We start from the raw sequence: 17,238 nt of genomic DNA, 5'->3' as shown, positions 1-17,238 counted from the left end.
AATTAAAAGAGTCCAGGGTCAGAGGAAGCGTCGGCGTGTTCTTTATTACGAGTATTTCAATTTCTAATATATAATATATATATTTATATATATATATATAATATATATATAGCCATAATAATCTGCAATTATTGTAATAAATGATCCTTCTCTACGATGCAATCGGAGAGTAAAAACGCAATTTTGGACGAGAAGGGGATGCGCAAAAGTACCGTAGTGTTACGTAATGCTTAACATTTACGCTCGCCGTGATAGTTGTTCTTTTGTAACAACCCACGTTAAGTAATCATTCTCATTTCCTCTCTTTTGCTTTCGTTCGCAAACAACAAATTTTTACATAGATCATCGTCGGTCCCGGAATGTGCACATTGAGCGTGGGAAGGGAATATGAGAAAAAAAGAAGACGGTCAGTGATCGCGAAGAAAGAAGTCGGTCTCCTGAAATTTCCAGCCGCTCGTTATCACGTTTTTGTTATTTATTAAATTACGTGCGATATTGAAATAGGAGATATTGGGATATCGTTGCCTAAATTTCGGTATCGGGATCGGATGTATAGCGATCGAATCGTTTGCGGTAACGCGACAGGATCGTGGAAATTGCGTTTGTATATCTAGATACCATGACTTGGCAGTAAGTCGAAGTTAAAAATTTCGCGTATGATTTGAAATTTCTTTAAATTTTTATCTTGAAATATTTTGCAACGTCTTTCGTATACTTGTAGGGTGTTGATGAAATAACCAGATGTTACATTATAGCAAACGATTCAGATCCGATATTTCATCGACATAACGAGTGATTATGTACTTGATCGAAGAAACGCGTACATAGATTTTCGTATGACAAAATATAAACGAAGAAACACGTCATCCGCATACTTTTCTGGCATCGTCGATCACGATCGTTCAACTTTGCAGTATTCGTTCGATTTCCCTTACTACCGTCTGTCCTTCTGTTTTGTAAAATACGAGAAATCTTGTCGTGTCGCATTCCTTTGTTCCAAATAAACCGATCAATGATTTATGTTCTTCCTAAAAAGAAAAAGAAAAAAAAGGAAAAGAAAAAGAAAAGTACTAGAAGAAATCGTACGGTTCCTGATTCGAGATTATTAACGTTTTAAGAAAATCAAGAATCGACCCAATCAGTACCGGATAATCATTCATTCTATTCGTTGTAAAGCATACTCGTCGTCGTTATTTCTGCGATAATAGTCGATCAGTTACACATGATTCTCTTATTCTGACAAAACAGCCTCTTTGCTTTGCTTCATCCCCTCAGCCTTTTTCGTTTAAATACCATCGTTGTTCTAACGTCATCTTCTTTCCACCCGCATTGTTTTTTAATAATATACTATATAATGTATATAGACGTATTTATATGTGTTTCGCACAACCTATCTAAGTATGTATAAGTAGGCATAAAAACTGAGGCGAGAATACAGGCGAAACCCCAAACGGTAATCACTCACGTATCATATTATTTTGTAATTTCTTCCTACTTGTTTTGAAAGAAAATGATTTCCATGATAGTAGTATCTATCATCAGAGTTTCTACCTAGCCAATTTTTCTTGCATCGTAAAGATCTGTCTCCTAACGTGTTAGGAGACTATACTTTTACTCCGCGTGCTATCGGCTTTTCTCTTCGATCTTGAATCGTTGGACACAGAAAAAATGCACGTGTCCAGAACGTGGCCAGCACGTTCACAGGATTTGCCGTTTCTCTTAAGGCCCGTTCGTCGATGGTTTTGCAACTTGTTTTCGACAGTGATAGAATCTGAAATCTGTCCACGCGTGTACGCGAGAAGAAAGGCTTGGAACGACGAGAAGCGAAGCGTTGATTCGACAGTTTAGGAGGAGAAAACGTTTACGCGAAACAACAAATCGTTCGATCGACTAGAAGGAAGAGATTATCGTAAACATTCGATCCTCGAACTTCCAAGCCTCTTCCTAGACATAATTCCTTTATGTTTAGACACGCGTAATCATATAGAAATGAAAGAAAGTTTTATACATATAGTGAATTTCGCCTAACAGAAGGGCGTTGTTGTAGTCTTGCGAAAAATCTTACAAACGGTTCAAGCTCGATGTCCATTGATTATCCATCGACATACACGACAAAAACAAATGTATAAAGGTTTGAATTGCTTGATTTCTCCACGGTGTTCGTTAAGTTTTCACCTCGTTCGGAAACAGGAACAATTTTTGAATACACGGCGGCCAGTTGATAGGTCTGATAGGTTTGGTTTATGAAATTGCGTTTCCTCCGTGTCATGCCGCACGCGTGTCTCGCGACTTTTCTTCCAGTAAAATATAGCAGTTTATATATATAATAGCCCTACAAGATGGTGGGTGACGTTCTGGAAATCACAGGACAAATCAGCTTCTAAATTCGGATGGGCAGTGTAAGCTTCTGCGAGGTGCTTCTTCGACATGTTTAAAGCGGCTACGAGCCTTGTCGATCAACGTTTCCGTCTCCGTTTTTATGCGCTTACACCAAACTGTTCAATGCCTTTCTCTTTCTCCTCTTGCGCTCCCTTCTTCTTTGCTTTTCGATTTAGCAACAAAAACGAAAAAGAAATGGAAACAACATGAAATTCGTCGAATCGGTGGCGCTTTCAAAAACCTTCTAACGCACACTTCTAACAAGTGGCAACAAGTAAATATACATTATCACAATCATCGCAATTACGCAATTAGAATAATCATCGTAGTAACAGCGCAGTAATAATAATAGTTTGTACAACGCCACTGTTCCGAGTGAATCTCTTAGAAACATTCGACGAACTGTCGTAACAGCGTTATTTCAGTTTCTGCTCGTTCTAATTAAATAGTAACTCCAGTTGCAAGGCTATTGCGCGCGGAATGGAATAATTGAGCGCTTATCACAATAGATCGTGTTCACCGAAATGGCGAGCGCGTTTAAAACAGCTTCCGACACTTGACACAAGTTCGTTAAACGAAATCTGCTGTCGTTCATCGTATTCTGTACAAGAGTCGCTAAATTGAACGTCGAAGCTGAGACGGATTTAATACTAAAAGTCACACGTACATCGAACATGGATATTTGAAAAAATAATGGAACAATTGTCCTTACGATTTAGAAGATAAGAAATTCGACCCGGAATATAGATTATAGAATTTGTTTAATAATCCGCCACTGCATCGAAGGTTTCAAGAATAAATAATAAATCTCTGATCAAAGCCACGTATTTCCTGTATCATTTTACACGCATTCCATCCAACCGTGTTCGTCTCTGTCGTGAACCAGACAGATCGGTGTAAGCAGACGTAAAGGTTGCTAATTTTTAAACGTAACCGAAGGAAAGGAAAGGGATTAATCGAGGGAAAAAAGGGGTAGACGGGATCGTAACTCTCGTAGAAAAGAAAGAAGAAAACCGTGTTTCCGGTAATATCGTACCGATAGTCTCATACTGTTTGGAACGACAGCTTAATCAACGATGAATTTCAATATTTTTGCTATCGTGAATAATCATGATCACTTTGGTATTTTCTGTGAGAAAAACGATGGGATTGGATCAGATCGTTAAAAAATATCGCGAAAGTAAACAATTTCGAACACGAATGATCTGTCAAATGAGAAACTTTCGAAGACGTTAGATTGATTCTTTATAGAATTACTTGGATCATTTTCTTCCTTTCGTTTCGTAGAAAGCTACTAATAATTTCACCGAAACGAACAAAAAGGAAAAGGAAAAGGAAAAGAACTAAAACGATCATCATTGATTGGTTATCGTTGGGTCAACCATTCCCAAAAATGTTAGCCACGATCTTTCGTCGTTATCATGATCTTTTTTACGCTTTCGTCGAATCCCTCGTCAGTCGTTCATTCAGTAAACTTTTTACCATACGTCTTTTTTTTTTCATTTTTTTTTTGTTCATTTTTTTGCCTTAGTAGTTTTTCTTTATTATTAGAGTATCGTTTATCATATTAATCATTATCATTATACTGCTTCACTACGGTTGGTTGACTCTTGGACGTGGATCTGGATGGAGTGTGGTGTACCGGTGTACCAAATGCGCGTGAAAGAGAGAAAAAGCTCCATCGTTTGATTCCTTTCATTTTTTTTTCTTTCTTCTCCGCATTTCTCTTTCCTCTCCTTCCATCGTCCTCGAAGTGAGAACAAGGGGCTCCTATCTCTCCCCGTAATCACGAAATATGCCTTATCCTGACAGTTCTCGTTTCGGCGCCATCCGTTCGGTTTCACCGTCAACTGTTACTTTCTCGAATGATATTGTTGCTCGTATTTGTTGCTTCTTGCGGCTGCTCGCTTTCTTCCCTCAAGACAGGAGCATGACCCTCGTTATCGAGCCCCGAGCTTGTCAAATTTCTCTCCTCTTTCCTTCTTCGCCTTCGACTAGTTCGAAAGAGAAACGTACGAATGAATTTGTCATATAAGAAATCAGACGGAATGCAGCGTGCAACGGGAGAATAGCGTTCACCGCTTCTTCCTTCGTCCCGTTTCTCCTTCGGTTTAACAACTTGTTCCGTAACGATTTCGTAGCTCCGTAATTTCGATGCATTTTTGACTAGCACCAAGTTTCAAAATCGTAAATCGAAGCGACGCGTGAAAGCGTGATTTTTGCGCGAGATTCGAAGGAATTGGCCCTTCGTTTCACCTCGATTCTCGTCGGTTCCCGACGATTTCGATTAATTCGCAAGCACGAATTCTCCTACTCGACTTTCTTTGTTGTCCTCGGTTGTTCCTTCGATATCTAAATCGTGAACCTCGAGAATTCCTGTCATGTGTGAAAAAAACACTACGCCTCACTACAGTAATTCGTTTCGCTTGCTGGTGGTAGTTTCTATTTGTCAGGCTTCCGGGAAGTTCTTCGTCGTACGATGCTCGATCGTCCTTCAAGAAATTTTCTCGGCAAATTCGCGGAAACATTAGCGTATATATGTATATAGAAAGAGAGAGAAAGAGAGAGAGAAAGAGGCTAATGATCTTCCTTCAACTAAAAAACGTGACAGAAACAAGAAGAGAACGGATAATTTTTATAAATTTGTATGAACTTGCAAAGTCGAGGAATGTTAACATTGTGCAGCAATAATGCTTGATTCTGTAAATTTCTTTTAGAACGATCGAGAATTCCACGCGGAAATGGAACGAGTTTCCGTTTCCTGGATCGGCAAACGCTCGAAGAAAATTATTTCGTGTTTAAAAGAAACTAACCTTTCCACGGTGCCATCGATAATTCAACGGATCTATCGGACGATTAATTTTCTTGCTAAAAATCTTTCTTTCTAAATACATATAGAGCCAGTGATTGAGGAGATGAAAGGTCGAACGATCGACGGGAAAGATCCGAGGAATTTTGTCGGTACCGTGATCGTATGATCCGCGAGTGCGATACCCATTAACTGTATACATTCATATTCGTGTATACGTACGTAATTGTTTTCTGTATATAGACTTATATAAAACGCACGAAGCGGCCGAAGGCTATTATATCCTTCCTTTCTTATTTATAGCGACAAGCCGTATTTTATTTCCTCGCGATTCGATTCGCCACGATATTATCTTATTTTCACTTTTATTCTTCGTTCTCTTGTTTTTTTTATCAATGGAAAAAGAATTCGGGCTTAACTACGGCAGATCTCTCGAGATCACTTGAAATATCCTAGAAACTTACTGACTCGCGTGTGTTCGTCTAACTGCGTGTCTTTCTATGTGTCGTTTCGTGTAGTATCATGTGACATTTTGGTGTATCTATGGGTAACCGAGTATTCGCGTGATCTGTGTGTAGATTGGAAATTCGTTCTTTCGATTCTTCGATCGTCTCAAAGTCAAGATCGATTTTCGCTTGAATGACTATGATCGCTGTAACTTAACAAATCTTTGCCCGTGTACGCGCGTGTATCGTGTAGATGTGTACATGTATATTCATCGAACGCGTGTCTCCCAACTATTCCTCGAGTTTCAACGAGACTGACGCGTTGCCTGCACGCACCGTCTTCGTTCTCGATCGTCTTACGGAGCAGGTGTTCGTCAATTCTTCTTCGCTACGAGACGTTTCTCCTTCGAGGTACTTTATCGATCGCATTCAAGTACTCGCCTCTAAGCCTGTTTCTCTCCTAAAAAAAATCCTCTCTAATCATCACGACTCTTCTTCTCGTTCCGGAGACGTCGAACATAAAGAAAGCATCTAGATCTCTCGAGGCTTTTCAGGACGAACGAAGAACGTTCAACACGTGATGAGTAAGACGGAAAGGAACCTACGAAATATCTCCTTCCCGCTGAAAAACAACAGGAACGAGCAGACGAACCACGAAAGGAGCTTTCACAGGAACCTCGTCGAATTATTTCATCTCTTACTCTTCGTTTTCATTCTCTACCTTCGTTTTCCTTCGTTTCTGCTTGCTCCCCCGCTTTCGAGGACGTTAACTACTACGTTTATTTATCAGCTTCCTTCGAACGCTCTAATTTTCCGAGCTGCTGCCCTTTCCCCAGAATTTATCGAAGCGATTTCGCGCCTTTTCCAGCACCTCGCTCGCTGCAGAACGTTGTGCGGAGCCTGGAACCACCGTTGGTGCTTCCAGTACGTGATAACCACCACCGCTACTACTTCCTAACCCACCCATGCTACTTCCACCGCCACCACCGCCCTCGGTGGTACCACCCTGGGGCGATTCAGCTTCTAGGATACGATAACCTTGCTGAGGAACGGTAGACGATAACGGTGTCGTCATCGTTGTTGTCGTCGCAGGTTGACCAGCTTCTTTCTTTCTATCGTATTCGAAACTCGGATCCTCTAGGCATCTTAAACTCGTCCCAGACACAGGTTTTATCGATGGCTCCGGTCTCTGTTGTTCCTTGGGTTCATCTTCGGTACCGTCTGTTTCCTACAACGAGTATACGATTCTTATTTTCCCTAGAAATTCCTTCAGTTTCGGATCGAGATAGAAATAAAGAAACTCTCACTTTTCTTGCAATATCATCGACAATGTTTCGATTAAAAACAGAGATCCTTACATTTTCATCGTGCGCGGTGGTGCCGCTAGCCTGAACGTTCGAAGGCAATGGACTATCCCTTTCGGAATCCATATCCTTGTGCCCGTTCAAGCCGCTAAAGCTACCGATAGAAACGCTTTCGCTTTCTGGTGATTTATATCCGGAATGCTGAGAATGCTGCGATTTGTGCTGTGCCGCCAATTCAGGTGGTGCAGATTGCGGGGCCGACGGAATCGACGAAGGTGCCCAGCTCTTCGCTTCGCTATGCGGACGCGTCAAAGGTTCTTAAAAATAAACGGATTAAAGAGATCGTGAGAACCGGTCGTTTGTCTCTTCCGTAACCCAGCCTGTCCGAGACATCACGTACACGTTTCAATATATCGAGTTCCGTTTCGTTTAGAGTCGTTGACAAAACGATTCCAAACTGGCTTCATCGATGTCTATCGGAATACTTTCTCAATTTTTCTATTCTATTAGAAGAACGAAAACGCTCGAAAATATATGTAAATATTAGCTACCTTCTCTGACGTTTTGAGTGACAGTGAATGTTTTGCCGGTGTCCAATGGCACCGTCCAGTTGACCGGCTCCGGGGAGCGCATGATCATCTGCTCCGGAGACTTTACCCTTGTCGGTTCTGGCGGGCTTTTCACTACCGGCTCGTCGTCGATCCACGGGCTTGCGGTGGTGGCCGAAACGGGCGGCTGCGACTGCGTCTGTGACGGTGGCGTCGACGCGACGCTCGAATCTCCTCCGGTCACGTCCCCGTTCACTTGCGGTTCTGCCGTCACTGAAACGTTTTATCCACGCTTTTAACGATTTGATATATGCTCGTCGATCCGTTTCGTTGCCCGAGTTCGGGCGGAACTGCACTCGATGCTTCGAATTGTTACGAGGTTTCCTTTTTTTCTTTAACCGAATCTCTAACGGAGATCGGAACGTCGAATACCACGTGTGACGTTAAAAGGAGAGGACTCTTATCTCGTCCTTCGTCGAAGGATTTATATCAGTAGTGGCACCGGCGAAAAGGAAGGCAACAAAATAGCGTTGGTCGAGTCATCGAGCGCTGATATCGGAAATCGGTTGTAATTCGTGGCTAGACGAGAGGTCTACACAATGGGCACAGAGCATCCGAATAAAAAGTACACTAGCGTACTCAGAATGCAGGAAGAGACACGTATACACAAATACATAGATCATAGATAGATAAGTAAATACATAGATTTAGTGTGTCGGCATAGTATGTGTGTAAATGTGCGGCTATGTTGCACGGCCACGCAACAGGTTGACAAAGGGCTCTAACATACAGGCTATTGTTCTTTCTCTACCGCAGAAACATTTACTCGATTGCACGTCGACCGACCGGTGGCGAAACATCGCGGATAATCTGCTTCCCTCTTTTCTCTGCTTCCTCTCGTAGGCCCTTGATCTGACGAAACGCGGCACCCTGTGAGTTATACACGACCAGAAAAAGAAAGGCAGAAAAAAAAAGGAAAAAAGAGAGTACAAGAAGGAAAGAACGAAAGAGTCGCGCGTTGCTTGATACGCATATCACGAGCCAAGCAGAATCACGTTGCGCCTGTGTTTGTCTCACTATGCGTGAAAAAGAAGGTTTTCGTGTTTTCTGGCCGGAATGATCGTTCGTCGGTGTTGGAAGCACACTTACGTTTAACTGCCACCTGATTCGTTCTTCTTAACTCCCGTACATGTTTTTTTTCCCTCTCGTTCCTTTTGCTCGAGTGTCTGCGGAGTGTGACGACTCGAATCGTGTTTCGGTGCAGGTGTTGGTGCGAAAAGCTGATCTAACAAACGGTCGACAGCTCCGACTACGCACAAAGGCACGTCTGCGAGACGGATTCAGCGTGGTGGAAAGAACAAACCACAGTTGGATACGAAGCTACCTCGAATCCCTTGATTTACCGCGGGAAGACGCGAATAGAGCGATAGAGAGATGCAGCAGCGGAGTGGATTTTTAAAAACACGGTTGCCGAGAGGCGCGTGTGCCGAGTGAAAACGCGCGGTATGTAATCTGTACGATGAAAGCGTGACGAGAAAGGAGGAACGCACAGAGAATCGGCCGCTCTATTTCGCGCCGGAAGTACAACTTGTGCGAAGGATATTCCCCGGTTGTTGTACCGGTGGAACGGTAAAGAGCGCATAAAGAAAATAAGAGAAACGTGAAAAGAAAGGCGGACAGACGAGATGAGATAACGGAGGAAGAGTAGGGATTCGAGTAGCGATTATATACGAAGACGAGAATAGGGAATCGAGAATAAAGAAAGATCGGAAAAGCGTACGGATAACCGGTGGAGGAGAGAAAGACAGAGAAAAGATGTAGTTATATATAAGAACAGCACAAAGACAACAACAGCGATAACGGTAATGATAACAACGACAACGACAACGATAATGACAGCAACGAAGACACGGAAAGCGTTGTTTAGTTGTGTTCCAGCGAACAAAATTATGTAGGCAACGGAGAAGAACACAGGCCTTTTTTTTGGCAGAGAGCATGCTACTTACTAGGTTGGACGGCAGTAGCGGCTTGGTTTGACGCGTATCGACTATCGGAGGATGATTTGGATGGATCGGCGACGGCGGCTGCGGCCGCAGCCGCAGCTGTCTGGTCGCGGCCCGTTTTTGCCTCGTTCGGACCTTGGTGGGACCGGCTTATATCTTTAACACGGTCCGGCCTGGCCGCAGCAGCAGCGCTCGACGTAGGTGGGTGATGGACACTCGTATGAACCGAATGCTTTACCGGGGGTTTTACGCTTGTACTTGTTGTGTTTGTGGTAGTGGTAGTTGTGGTAGTGGTGGTTGTGGTAGTAGTGGTAATTGTGGTGGTACTTGTGGTAGTGGTCGAGGGTTTCGCGTGATGAAGAGGGCGATAGGGGGGAGCGGTGGTTGCGAGGAAGGCTAGAACATACGGTACACAAAGTACAATAATGAATAAAGCCCATCGTCCTCATTAAGGGAAATTAGTAGAGAGCGTAAGACAGAATTCGCTGATGCATCACCATGCTTAAAATGTAACATCCGCGTGTAGAGCGAAGCACCTCGAACACGCTAGCTCGGATTAGATTGGATGGAATATTTGGAGTACGCGTTGCTGTAAAAACGTTCCACGTCTTCCGGACTTTGCAACCATGTATTTCGTTAAATTCGATCCTTTTACGATGCAAAGTTTCTCAGCGATCCACTTGAATGTTTAATCCGCGTTTCGTAGTCCACGTGGCTCGTATATTAAAAGTTCGTTCCGATTAAACATTTTAAGCAAGGCTGCACCGTTTCGTTGAGATTCATTCTTATTGGAGAGGTTGTCGAGGGCTGAAGGGTCTCCCGGTGTTATCGAGCCCGCTCAGAATTACGTCCACACTCGAATATCGAGGTCTCCTCGTATTTGCGTTTTCAAGTAGTCACGGTATACGCAAAAGACGTGTCGCGTCACGGTAGACGACTAAGTTGAGGCCGCGGAATTTCATTGCGATACGCACACGTACGTAAAGTATATAGCCGGTCTCGACGTTATTTTTTCGAAAATTATTTCGAATCGTCGTCAAATTGACCAAATAGCCGACGCGCGTAACGTCAAAGAATATTCGAGCATAGATGAATCTTGAACAGTTGGAACAGCGAGAGAGAGAGAGAGAGAGAGAGAGAGAGAGAGAGAGAGAGAGAGAGAGAGAGAAAGAAAGAGAGAGAAAGATAAAAAACGGATAAGCTTCGGTTGATATTGCGGCGGTATTCGCGATCAGAGAATCATTTAAACGGGATAATATTCAACCGCGTGTTGAACCACACAGAACTTCCCAATTATTGCCAGTAATAATAATTCGAAAATCGACTTTAATCCTAACGTTTCTCAACGAATTTCTTATCGAGTATCTATCGTCGTTGGGACCAACGCGATTTCATACACGGTTCAACCCTTTAACAGTTTAATAGAAAGAAAAGAAAAAAGACACGATAGACTAACCAAACTAGATAAACAGACACTGCACTGTATCGTAATAGTAATTTCTATGTTTAACGTTCTCTTCTATCCTATGTGAGCATCTAAACTGTTCAAGGGTTAAAGACAGAAGGGTTACAGGGTATAACGGTGATCGGGTGGTAACTGGTGCAGGATGAAGGGTTGTAGAGATATCTAAAATACGTGAAAGTCGGGCTAGCGGGCAGCAGGTACATGGTACAGAGAACGTACATTTCCGATGGACCTGCGGGGACCTCCTGTAGAACGGAGTAGGCCCTGGGCCCGAGGGTGGTGGCGGTAATGGCGGCACGCTGATCGACGAACCCGCCGAGGAAACCGTCGACGGTTCCCGTATGCTCCAACGCACGCGGCCAGGGCCCGTGACTGAAACACCCGCTACCACTCCTGATCAATCCGATCACGATGCTCGGACGATCGTCGATCTGATCGCGATCGATTTCGCGCGAGCAACTTTTAGCCTGATTAATGACTGAATAGATTGACAGAGGACAGAAACGGGGGTTGGAGGTAGAGGGCTGAATGAACGGGCGCAAAGGACGTTTGTTTTATCAAAGATTTATCTCTACCTCGATGCATCCAGTGATTTCGATCGATAGCATACAGTGACAGGATATATCAAATAATAGATAATACGGTTTTTCGTTTATCTTGTGACCAATGATTTCAATGAGTTCAGATGAGCTGAAGTTGCAGCGACGCGACTACGACCGACGTACGAATGCTTGTTGCTCACCGCCTCGGCGTTAGATGGTTCAATGGATGAGTCGAAATGACGATGACTATTTGGCTGACTACACAACCGTGACGATGATGAAGGACGATGGTAGATCGAAGAGATGTGACTGGTGATGATTACGAGTGAACGAGAGGCGTCACGTAGGATGAAAAGTCATGGTGCTAGGTGCAGATATATGAAACAATATTATTGATACGTGAAACAACGTGACAAGGATTATCTATCGATGATGCATGGATCAAGCGCGTTGATGTGTTATTTTCATAAAAGATGACGATATTTTCTTTTCTTTTTTTTTTGCTAATGCTTGGCGTTCAAAAAGGGACACACTTATCCAGATAGCTTTAATTTACTCGATCGATTCCATTGTCCGATACTATATATGTTTGACATTGAACATTCTGCTATAGCTAATTGCAAGAACGGTTAAACGAGTTGGTTGGGCTAATTCGCGGTTTACGGAGGTTGTTCAGGAAAGAAAGGGGTAAACAACATGTTGCAAAACTTTCTGCACGGACAATCAATAGGGCTACTGATTACTAGAGATTTGGACTCATAGGCAGAGACAAAAAGATAGAAACGATTAAACAGGAGTGTCATGCATTTGCCTAAAACATTAACGACCACTTGGCAGTTAACGCGTTCGACACACACCGCTTAAAGAATTCATTTGACAAAGAAGATGCGCGTTGCAGATCGGCCTGCGACGAATCTTTCTACGATCGACACTTTTCAATGAAGTTACGGTCCGTGGACAAAGAAAGATACAAGCACGTACAGCGATACTCTTAGAAGCGGTGGATGTCTCTTGCAACACGATTCGAACAGGGTAAATACGATCAGGTATGACGAACGGTTTGGCTTTTGGGACCCACAAGAGCAAACAGCAGACCAAACTCGCATAATATGTATGTAAATAATGTGTATAAAGACTTCTATCCAAATCAATCAATCAAATTCAATGGTATATGCGAAAATGCAAAACACGGAACTCGTAATTGATTACGAGCGCCAATCGATTTGGGTTACGATCTCTTGAATACTAAATCGATCGACTATACCGATACAAAGAGATGGCGAAGGACGTATCGATGCCTGTTCGTGCTACTTACTCGGTCGTGGATGCCTTTCAGGCTCACTGCCCTTTTCCCTTTGCTCTTTCTCCTTGTCCTTCGGCTCCTTTTCTTTCTCCTAAACAAAAGGCACTCGATCGATAATGTTGTATCATTGAATTAATCTTGGAATTATTTCCAGTTTACACGTGATCGAGTCTTAAATAACGACTAAATCTCTTTGATGAGAACGTAGCTAGGTGCCATCCTAGTATTTTCCTAAAGAAATACCTTGGCGTCTTTAGTGACGGACGGTGCACGCGGTGGTTGACGTTTAGGTGAACGACGTTCGGTCACGGTAGGACCAAGACTCTGAGAACGACCGGTTCTTGGACTGTTCTTAGGACTGGACTTGGTCTTAGGCTGAATCTCTTCGCGGTGTTCTTTCGTTTCCTCTCGACGTCGTGGTATCACGGGCTCCAACTTCTCTCTCGTTGGAGAGGGAAGTAGTGCACCGTCACCTGACAGGAAAGAAGAACAGGTTTTTTCTATTTTCATAAAATTCGTCGTTGCACCGTTTGAAATTACTTCGATGTACTTACCCACGCCAGTTGTACGATCCAAGTGATGGCGGATCAAGAAATCTTTCCTTGCGCGAGCAATGGCTCTTTCCGGGTCCTGTCGGTCGATATATCAATTTTATCGATATCGCTGGGATTAATGAATCGTCAGTCGACAAGTACGTACCACTTTAAAATCGTCATGCAAAATTCCGTGAACGGGTCTAGCTTGTACCGATGATGGTCGGCCAGCAGGGGGCATGGTCATCGTGGCAGCAACGGGGGCGACCTTCCTCGTGTTCTCCTTTTCTTTCTCTTCCTTCGTCACTGACCTAAATATGCAACCACTTGTCACCGGGTTTTTTCTTCGACTGACAATTCGGCACGAGGCACAATCGCGTGGAAGAAATAAAAGGCAGCTACGACAAAACCCGTACGAAGATTCGAACAATTCGTCCCTGTACAACTACGCTTGACTCTCTTCTTTTCTTTTCTTTTCTCCTCTTTCTCTGGCTCGAGTAGAGCGTGTACATGAATGGAGGTGTCTCTGTCTCTGACGATAATTGGTTAGCGAATATTCACGATAAATGCTAGAACTCATCGTCAAATTAATCACCGATGTCGCATTCCTGATAAGTCGGACGCCAGTAGAATCCAATCGTGCCAAGTCAAACGCCGATGCTCCCTATGCATACGCCGATACTGTTGCGTTCACAGTACTAGAGAATTAAACGTACCAACGAAAATGGATAATATGTAAATTTGAAAAATTGTCGATCGATCGATCGTGCTCGTAGCTCGATGGATAGCCATATTCGAAAATAACCAACAATCCGTCTGATATCGCAAGAGTACAACTACTTCTAACGATTTTTTATCCGCCAATTCATCGGTAAATTTCATTTCCTTCCATTCGTACAATCAGCTTTCGTTTACGTCTAATTTGTTTAACGTTTGCTATCGATGTTCTTCTACCTTTATATTTCTGTTCATCGCGTTGCGAAACGGATACCGTTTACCATTGACATTGATTGTCAAGTAACATGGAAAACTTGAATGTTTGAGAGTGGAGTAGTGTACTGGCCTGGCAAGGGACAGCGCGTTGAGAGCGTGGTTACTGGAGACTCGTTTCCACAGCGAAGCCTCGTCCTCTGCTGCCAGACCGCAACCCCAGTCGCGATGCTAATATAAATCAGAATCAATCATTCTGTTGCTTTTTACTTCCTAGGCGCTAAGCTATAACGCGTTTGCAGCACTATGGCGCGCGCGAGCGCACATACGCACACGCACACACAAACACACACACGCGCTCGCGTGTATAGAGAACATGCTATGGAAGATACAGATCGTACTACGTTTCGTGTGCAAACGATTTTCGATGATTTCGATCGATTTTGACGTCTGAGGAATATGTGCATGCACGTGTACGATGAGTATATGAGTTTGACAGAAGATCGTAGAGATTTGTCGTGATCGGTGACGCGATGATGGCCGATTGATATTGAGTCGTGTCGTGGATCAAACGTTCAGAAATCGTTGAAAAAAAAAAATGACAAGACGAACACATGCAAGTTTGAATGCATTCGTAAATCGACAATGTTCAACCTTTGACTCTGTATTTGTAACATTTAGGATATTTACAAAGACACACGTACACTAATGGTTCTATGGATGGCGAAAGCCTGCCTAGGGAACACTCGAGAAACGAAAGACACTAAGAAAGGTGTAAAGGGGGAATATCGTTTCCAAATTGAAACTCGAAGAACAAATATCGGCGAAAGAAAGGATGGAACAGTGGCATCTTCGTTCCCGGAATTACCTTGTACTCGTCAGCGAGTCGTCTAAGCTCGATGACATCAGACGTAGGAAACGGTTTCTTCTGCGGTTTGCTCAGCCCTTTATCATCCGATATCCTTACGGTCCTACCTGACTTTTTACCCCTGAAAAGAATCAATCGTGGTTGTAGGGTACTCTAGCGTATGCTCTTCTTTTTTTTTTCTTTTTTCTCATTCTCGATCGGTGTGATATACACGCGCGAAACACGTCGCAATCGACCTCGGATCGTCGTAGATGCTTTCTCGTTCTTCCCTTCGAATCTCTTCGTCTACGCGATGCTGCATACGGGACCGTGTACGATAAGCTAGCTCGAATTAATATACGTCATCTTGAATTCTGACCTGAAAGCTATTTTCAAGTCGGGCATATCCTCCTCGCGCTCGTCGCCCTCGGGCACCACTCCGTCGATGGTGTCGGCCCCGGTTCCTCCGACCAGCGGCTCCAACTCCGACGGTTGCATCCCTGTGATACATCGACAAGAAGAAAAAAAAAAGAAAAAAAAGGAAAAGAGAAACAAGCGAACGTTAAAAAGATTCCAGAAGGATAAACGTCTTCGTAACTAAATAAATCGATACTTTTTGCTACTTGAAATGGTTCAAGACCCCTTGGAAAGCAAACGCAAGTTGGATCGGAGGAGAAAAAATTTGTCGAGATGTTCCATTTACCATCGCGCTTATGATCGACATCACCGGGTCGTTTCTTGTGAACCGGGGCAGGTCCTGTAGGGGCGATACCCTGCTTAAGAGCTCCCATGCTGAGAGATTTTCTAGGTGGGCCTGTCGTACCTGCAGGAAGTCCCGCGGCCAACACTTCCGGCGCCATTGTCTCGCCATTCGTCAGTTGAGGTCTTCTAGGCCAGGCGAACTGCAGCCGATACTCGGTGCTGATCCGCGAAATCGCTTTGCTCAGTTGACTCGGTGGCAAACCTGACTGCGTTGTAACTTCCTGTAATCACGATTTCACGATCGTTAACTTCAGATGTGCAGCCCCGTAGGCTATGCTATTCCATGGCTACGACCTCGCGTACTTTCACGAGGAACGCGCGTAAGAAAGGGGCGCTCGTACGGGAGAAGCACACGCGTCAATGTGCATTCGAAAAACAGGTCGAGCGAGATGAAACTCGATGACGACGACTTGTTGACAGAGAACTTGAGGAAATTGGCCTGCGGGCTACGCGTTGGAAGAAAGCTTTGAATAAACTTTTACGACTCCATTTACGTTGCTTCCATCCCTCTCCCCACATCCCCTTTTTTCTATCGTCGATTAAAAATAGGAACGAACCGATTACGCGTTTATCGATTTCCTGATTTTCGATACGCGTACAACATGGATAACGAGAGCTATAGGTTTGTCGGTCTCCAACCTCTTTCTCATTCGTGTTCGAGTAATCGTTCGTTCTGTGTCGTATCTGAAAAGTACGCGGGACGTTCGCACGCTCGTCGACTCGCACTTACTCGAACTTTGTCAGCTACAACGTTCGAATCGACGGCGTCGATGCCTCCCCCATCGGCTGCCGTCATGAATTCGTGCGTTTTGTACGCGAGCTCCGGGCATTTCTTTCGCCGTGGCAATGGTGGTTCCAAAGTGGGTCCTGAAACGAATAAACGTAGCTGCTTGAGATCTTTCATTTCTATCGTCTTTCGTTTACACGAAAGGGACACTACACGCGTCGCGTTCTCGACCGCTTCTCCTCCGAACGAGTGGAAAGAAAGCTTTCGATTCGCGTCACGATTCGATCGTACGATCGTTTAGAAATCGATTCCGTTGTTTCTCCCTATTGCTGATAGCAATTTCGCACGGTTAGAGGAAATTTCGAGCAACCAAGAGTGACGCTCAAGTGGCTCGAGACTTCGTTTGGGGATGGAAATCGATTTCTGATAATAGAGGTAATTAAACAGCGGCCGAGAACGTGCACGATGTCACGGGAAACGAACTTATAAAAAGAGGCGAACATCTCGAGGCGACAACACACAGAACAAGCGGGAAGCTGCTACATCTTGCAGTATCTGCAGGCACGCGCGCGTACGCCGCACACAGAAAATCACACAAAGTCGTAGAAAGGAAAAAAAAGCGTTCCTCTGTAAGAAGCAG

At 44.0% G+C, this 17,238-nt stretch overlaps 2 protein-coding genes across 25 annotated transcripts in view; one reads left to right on the top strand and one right to left on the bottom strand.

Moving 5' to 3' along the window:
* Positions 1–17,238, top strand: part of LOC126919206 (integrin alpha-PS5-like) — a 132,058-nt gene that overhangs the window by 45,043 nt on the left and 69,777 nt on the right. The gene's annotated exons all lie outside the window — the stretch shown is intronic.
* Positions 19–17,238, bottom strand: part of LOC126919211 (mucin-5AC-like) — a 44,990-nt gene continuing 27,770 nt past the window's right edge. For 7 of the 24 annotated variants that reach the window (XM_050728065.1, XM_050728062.1, XM_050728061.1 and 4 more), the window contains 14 exons: positions 16,602–16,738; positions 15,723–16,092; positions 15,489–15,609; positions 15,131–15,251; positions 14,396–14,493; positions 13,499–13,643; positions 13,354–13,429; positions 13,043–13,299; positions 12,812–12,890; positions 11,174–11,326; positions 9,493–9,885; positions 7,490–7,759; positions 6,942–7,255; positions 19–6,862 (listed from right to left, as the gene is read on the bottom strand). In XM_050728065.1, the coding sequence (XP_050584022.1) occupies positions 6,440–6,862; positions 6,942–7,255; positions 7,490–7,759; positions 9,493–9,885; positions 11,174–11,326; positions 12,812–12,890; positions 13,043–13,299; positions 13,354–13,429; positions 13,499–13,643; positions 14,396–14,493; positions 15,131–15,251; positions 15,489–15,609; positions 15,723–16,092; positions 16,602–16,738 (2,957 nt within the window). In that variant the 3' untranslated portion in view covers positions 19–6,439. Of the gene's footprint in view, positions 6,863–6,941; positions 7,256–7,489; positions 7,779–9,492; positions 9,886–11,173; positions 11,327–12,811; positions 12,891–13,042; positions 13,300–13,353; positions 13,430–13,498; positions 13,644–14,395; positions 14,494–15,130; positions 15,252–15,488; positions 15,610–15,722; positions 16,093–16,601; positions 16,739–17,238 lie in introns of those variants that run through there. The other 17 variants (XM_050728063.1, XM_050728087.1, XM_050728068.1 and 14 more) reach the window with 16 other exon arrangements.

The sequence above is a fragment of the Bombus affinis genome, chromosome 8, assembly GCF_024516045.1.
Source record: "Bombus affinis isolate iyBomAffi1 chromosome 8, iyBomAffi1.2, whole genome shotgun sequence".
Classification (NCBI taxonomy): domain Eukaryota; kingdom Metazoa; phylum Arthropoda; class Insecta; order Hymenoptera; family Apidae; genus Bombus; species Bombus affinis.
Note: the sequence above shows the minus strand (reverse complement) of the source record. Positions and strands in the feature narration are given on the sequence as shown.